Genomic DNA, 6,928 nt, shown 5'->3' with positions numbered 1-6,928 from the left:
AAGTAGGTATAGAGAAAGTCAGCATCCGAAAGTCTTTGTGGCACATCCCGCATGATCTCCGTACACATTTTTTGAAGGCCCCCCCCCCGGCTCATGAGCATGCCATTTTAAAGCTTTAGGCTATATTGAACGTTTATACTATACACCGGGTCCCAATAAAATATTCGCAAAACATCAAAACCGCTTATCCATAAAACGGCTTATCCATAAAACACAATTTTGAAAGTCCATTTTGCTTTGTAAACTTTTAATAAACTCAGATAAGGCTCTTCACAATTGAGTTTGAATTTACTGTTTCCCTCCCGCATCCAAAATTGAGAATTGCAAAATATTTAATTATTTGATTTTTATATGACGTTTTCTTTGACAGTAAAAATTACCTCGTATACCTTTAAAAAAAATCTTTAACAGTAAACTAAGAATTTAATGTGAAGGGCCTAAGGTTCAGTGGTTTTGAAAACAACATAACATATTATTATCATCTAAACCAGTTCCAAGTTTCTTAACAACACAGTAATTTTTGAAGAAAAACTTTCACTCTGTGAGAAAAATGTTAAAATCAGTGAGTATACAATATTCGGGTTTTGTGTCAGATTCACAAAGCCAATTTACAGACTTGTCTAAAATAAAGCATAACAGTACTTGTATTCTTGCTAATTATACTTTCAACAATTTGATGGCATTAATAACCGGGAATAATAATTGCCGGTTTCTTTCAAACAACTTATTTTCACAACAAATTTCATAGCATAAAGTAGACATTTAAAGGCCCATTCAGTGATTTGCTCAACCGGACTATCATAAATATCATCAAAATTCATATTTTGGTACCTTAGTCATTGTGTGCTAACATAGCCTGCTAGTGGTTCAGATGAAAGCTGGGTAGGCCTATTTAAGACAAAATAAGGCATTTACATGTATTAAATCTGTTATTATATACTGTCAGTATAAATTAGCTACATGTATTTGAATGGGGCTTCAACTTCGTCAATACTGCTGCCAAATTTTTCATTTCAAAAACATCAAATGACAATTTGAATGACTTTCCAAATTCACTTTTAAGCAATTTATAGGCCCCATAACAGTTTTAATTATTTTACAATTGTGCTGGGATCACTGAATGGGTCTTTAAATTTGCAAATTCTATTTTAAAACAACAAAGAGTGCTAAATTAACAAATGTAGCCTATAGATACTGGTTTTGCAATAAATGTGTTTTTTAACTTGCACATCAGAAATGTTCGCAAATTAACAGCCATTGTCGCTAAGAGTGGGGCAGAAGGCTCATCAGGCAAACATTGACAGTATTGGTACAATATTCATGCATGGTTGGGCCAACTCAATACTAGTATATGTGTTACTGTTTAATATTATTATTACCATGGTTTAATGGTACGAATTTCCATCTTTGGAAATAAGTCTTTTCAGTGTATCTGAAGGCTCTGGAATCTCTGCATATCGACATCGCAACATTAATCCAAGCACAACTTTAAAATGCGGGTGTCTTCTACAATAAATCACAGGGTTTATCGTCGAATTAGCAAGAATGCTGATCGCCAAATACAAAAGTAGATAGTCATTACCTGGGATGAAGAGAGCGATGCAGTATGGCGAGAAAAATAGAAAGAAAGCGCACACCACTAGAAATAGATTCTTGGTGATCTCAACTTCCAGTTCATCGATGCGTTGAGATCGACGCGAAGAAGACGCAGGAGCGGTGTTGCGTTTTGGAGTTGACTTCTGAATGTCTAAATCTTCTGAAACTAGAGTGATGTTTGTGATGAAGCTTCCTGAGTGGTTTGATACATTTGATGACGAGAAAGCAGCGGTCTGATCCGAAAGTTCGTGCATTCTCTGTTTGCGAAAGTGTCTCTTCATGTGCCGGAAAACAAACACGTAGCTAAGTACGATGGTGATGAGAGGAACAGGGTAGAAGAGAAGGGTCTGGGCGAGTTGGAAAATTTCATTGTTCGGATGATGGTCAAGATCACTGCATGTGGAGTGTTTTTTATCGTAACCGAATCCACCAATACCAGCAAGAGGCAACGAAATGAAAATAGTGACTGGGATGATCCAAATAAGAGCAGCCATTAACACAATATTGATGGGTGTGTATATCTTCCTGTATGTTTCAAATGGTTGGGTGATGAGGACCAACCTGTTCAAAGCTATAGCTGCAAGATTATAGAGACTAACACCAGTACAGAGAAATATCATGAATCCTCCTGCGGAACATAACCATTCTGCTTTTGGTATCGGCCATCCATTTTTCCCAATTAGCGCAACGACGCTCCAAGTCAGAAACAAGCTTGTAAGAAAATCAGCAACAGCTAAATTGACAACAAACACATTTGTTGCAGTTCGAAGCTTTCGCGACAATAGAACAGCAATTACAACCAATGAGTTCCCAGTCATTCCAAACACGACGATAAAAGCCACAGAGTAGCGACAAAATTTGCTCTCCATAAGTATACAAGTTTTCCGCTGATGAAGAAGAATGATTGGTAACGTTTCCGGATGACAACGAGTTACTTGTATTAAATTCTTGATACTGCTCCGCCATCTCGAGAAAGTTGATTGAACTTAAAAAGGTTTTCAAAATCTTGATTTCTATTGAAATATTAGTCCGGGAAATAAATATCCAACCAATTTAAATCAAGAAGTTGTGAGCAGTGCTTTGAGGTACTAGTATAGTATCCGACCAATATGCTTGTGAGATAGTAAAAGTCTTGCCCCTATAAATGATGAGGCCGTTTCTCGTGATAGCATAAACAAATAACAACTCCCAAGGTTTTGCCAAACACCTCACTCGTTGTTCGAATGTTTACGCTATATTTTGTGTTGTGGTCAAACACTGTCCTTTATTGGTGTTGATAATTGATGCGAAGCAAAGGAAAGATAAACAGTTGAAATGGTGACCAACGATCACGCCGTTTCAGTCCAATATGTGAAGGAAGCAAATGCTGATGAAGAAAAGTGGAATCCCAATTCAAAAACGATTTTGTTTTACTATGAACATGAACAAAATGATGTAGAGCCACGTGCGTGATTTTCAACAGTACAGACAGTGCAGTCTTGAGCGTATTACATCAAAAACAAAACTGACAGGTTTCTCTTGATCCATGTATTATTAACGAATAAAAATGTAACCACAACATCTCTAACAAAATATCGACTCCAGGTGTCACGGTTCTGTACAGAATGTATCCCAAGGTACTTTTATCTCATTTTGTGTACTCTGGTAGCGATGAATAATCCGCACGACAAGGCAAGAAATCGCCACCTGATGTTAATTGCAATTGGGTCATCAAATTTTGGTTTTGACAGTTGAGGTTTCTGGTAATTGTTCCGGTGTAATTGTACACCGAACCACACATGGTGTTAAAACATACTTATAGGCCAAGGACTCTTGCCATGCAGCTCCATGGTCTGGACACAAATATATCCCAGCAAACACAAACACGTTTTAAGAGAGTTTATCCGATAGACTCAGATGGTAGGTGGAAGATGGGGGTCAGCAAATTTTGTTCATATTTTGTCAATCAAACATGTGTCCATGAGTTTTAACAGTGGAGGTATTAAAAATTTTGAGGACCCCCACTGGGAGATACTGGACCCCCCTCAAAATGAACCCCTGGGATTGTCTTCTCAGACACAAAAACTTCGAAATTTGCGCTAACTTTCGACTAGAGCCACGTAATAACACCAATTTGCAGACAATTTATTTATACTTCACAGTATTAAATTATGCACATTTTGTCTCGACAGAGCAATTACAAATTCTTTAGAAAAAGTTTGGATTGTTCCATTTTGAGAGAGGGGTGTAATGGCCTTTTCAGCAATTTTATAAATGTTAAAAATCCCAATTTTGAAGCCAAGTTTACAAGATGATTGTGAGAGTTCCCCAATATTTTTGTAAAAGTTATTGATATGTTGGATAAAGTAAATATAGGCCAAACAATTGAGCAAATAAAAATCATGGAGACTTTTTCTGTTTTAAAATGAGCACATCTTATTTTATGCCCTTTTTCAGAAAATGCAACCGCGATATTTCTAAGCTAAAAACTCATGTTCGGTGATTTTCCATGTTTGAAAAGAAATTGGATAAAAAGTGAGCATATTAGAAGTAAACAACATCAACAATACTGTTGCCTAATAAGTTTGGGGCCTAAATTTTGCTGTAGAAATGCTTAGAAAAGGACTATTCCATTATTTGTTGGGTGTCAATACCCCGTGTTAGTACTAAAATTACCTTTGTTTTGATTTAAAAATTGCATCATGCTTATATGCATCCTCAAATGAATATTATCTCTTTCTTCCAAGGTAGATATAGCCTACAATTATTTTCTATCACATGTAGTGAACAACAAAGACAATAGTAATATTGGAATGATACATTCATCAAGTAGGGGTGTTATTATGATTAACATAAAATGCTTATCTATCTATGATTTTTAATTTTTGAAATACCAATCATGCTGTTGACATTCAATTGATTTTGGGATTTGTATTGAGGTTCCTATGAGTGCTCTCTCTCTCTCTCTTCCTCCTCTCTCTCTCTCCTCCTCTCTCTCTCCATCATATTGCATAAAAATCAACATTTTTAAGTGGCATTTTCTACCATGCGTGGCAATATTTTTTAATTTCTACATCCTCTCTAGTTGTATTAAATAAAGAATACATTTTCATTTAAGGGCTCGGATTTTTCCCAAAAAGACCTAACCTGCTTTGGTGTTTTCGGGAAAAAAAATCTATATCAGATTAAGGTCAAAATTTTCAATTGATTGTCGGCCTTAAGGTGGTACTACACCCTTGGCCAATTTTGTGCCTATTTTTGCATTTTCTCACAAATTATAGCGCATTGGTGACAAGTAAGATATGTATATTATAGGGGCAAGGAGTACTAACTACTGCACTGAAAATTTTATTTCAGCACAGACAACGGTTGTGGAGTTACAGTCAAAAATGAGGGAAACCAATATTTGATCAATAAATCAATAACTACTTATCTTGAGTCACTGAAATTCCAGTGTAGTAACTGGATTCCTTGTCCCAATAATATACATAACTTTTGTTACCAGTGTTTTATTAGTTTTTGAGAAAAATGCAAAAATAGTCACAAATTTATCAAGAGGTAAATGATATGTACCTTAAGTACATATCATCATATTTATACACTTTACTTTGAGGACTGTTAATTTTTAAAAAATGTATAAATTTTAAATAATTTGCCATAAAATGTGTATTATATCACGAATTTAATATATATATTTTACATTATTTAATATCAGAAGGACATTCCTCGTATTCAAAATGTTCTAAGGTCCCAAAAAATAATTAAAAACATCCCTATCCGAGCCCTTAAGCTTTAATTTCATGGCTATCTTTACAGAATCAGATTTTTTATTGAAACTGTTGAAAAGTGACGCTACTATTTTGATACCAAAACTATTATCAAAACTGGCTCCGTTCGCAGTAATTCGGAGAAGGTCTACCTTTCTTGTATGAAATAATTTCATATCCATTTGAGTGATTAATAAAATAGCATGTTTTATTTACCGGGACATTTGCTCAATTCACTGGGGAATTAAAAATTAGTATAAATGGCTGTTGCCATGGAAACTGTCTTCTCTTTGAATTCTCCTAATATATGTAGCCTAAAATTAAAGAATCCATGTATATCAATAACATAAAGTGTAATACAAACGTTTTAAATTGTAATGCAAGTAATATGAAAATGGGTCAATTTTTGGCCAAAATCCCCCAAATTACTAAAAACATGCATTTTATGCCTAAAGAGTACTTATGAATTTCAAGAGGTCATAGGTCACAGAAAAATATTGTTGCTGTCATCTGGAATAAGGGAGGCAACAAAAGATGGCATAGTGGGGTTTATCTTGATGATAATGGGGATGGAACCTTCCGAGTGGATCGAGCAGCAGATTATGCCTGCGCCTGTAGCGGTTTCCAGTTTCCGTGGCAACAGCCATTTATATCCAAAGGGCAATTTTTTGGAAAATTTTAAAAGAAAATTTAACAAATGTTACGGGGAAATTCGCTTAAAAATGACTGAATGAGTATAAATGGTTGTTGCCATGGAAACTGCCTTCCCTTTATTATTATTCGAATAGCTTACACTGTATATCAAAAATATAGAATAAACCAAAATATAAAATGTAGAAAAAGAGCAAACAATTTATCTACATGTTTCATTTTTAACAGTATGTTATTTTTCTATTTCATCATTAATATCAATATTGTTATGTAATTTTTAAACTGTTGTCTAGCTTTTTTCTATAATATGAGGTTTACGGGCATGGTTCAAAGTGTAGAGTAAATTTGGTCAAAATGGATTTTTGCCCGGTAGGCCCAGATGTTGAGATAGGCCTAAGTCAAATAAAACACATACACGCACACCCCCACACCTGCCCTAAGAAAAACAAGACATGACCAATTAAAGCCCACTACTAGTATTATGATTTACCCCCCCCCCCTCCCAAGGTTAATAGGATTTTGTACTTTTGTGTCACGGACCCTTTGTAGGCCTAGTTCCTATACCCAAGTGCTGATACATGTAAAATGATTAAAAGTCAGAATAGGAGCTTGTGATCATCATAATAATCGTGATAACGCTCAAATATAGGCCTATATGTTCATGGAGCATTATTTACTGGTGATTTTACCAATATGCTGTAAAAAAAGAAGCACCCATGAACTTGGTTTGTATTCTTAATGTGGTGCTCAACTCATCAAAGCAATAACTGACTCAAGATAACTGACTCGAGATAAAGGACTGGTCAACAGTGAAAAGATCATACGTTTGATGTTTGTGTAATATACAGCATCATTATACCAATGCCATACCGGTTTATGGGGAAAATATATGTTTGTGTTTTCTGAAAAGTAAAGAAGTCTCCATAATTTTTATT

General features: G+C 35.1%; 1 protein-coding gene across 1 annotated transcript; it reads right to left on the bottom strand.

Annotated features, from left to right (window-relative positions):
* Positions 1-1,385: 1,385 nt before the first annotated feature.
* On the bottom strand, positions 1,386-2,465 carry LOC140142339 (allatostatin-A receptor-like). The gene is made up of 2 exons (XM_072164309.1): positions 1,806-2,465; positions 1,386-1,739 (listed from the first exon to the last, which is right to left on the bottom strand). Exons 1-2 carry the CDS (start codon positions 2,463-2,465, stop codon positions 1,386-1,388), a joined length of 1,014 nt encoding a protein of 337 aa, XP_072020410.1.
* Between the last annotated feature and the right edge of the window lie 4,463 nt (positions 2,466-6,928).

The sequence above is a fragment of the Amphiura filiformis genome, chromosome 20 (genome assembly GCF_039555335.1).
Source record: "Amphiura filiformis chromosome 20, Afil_fr2py, whole genome shotgun sequence".
Taxonomy (NCBI): Eukaryota; Metazoa; Echinodermata; class Ophiuroidea; order Amphilepidida; family Amphiuridae; genus Amphiura; species Amphiura filiformis.
This window is presented reverse-complemented; position numbering and strand designations above follow the sequence as displayed.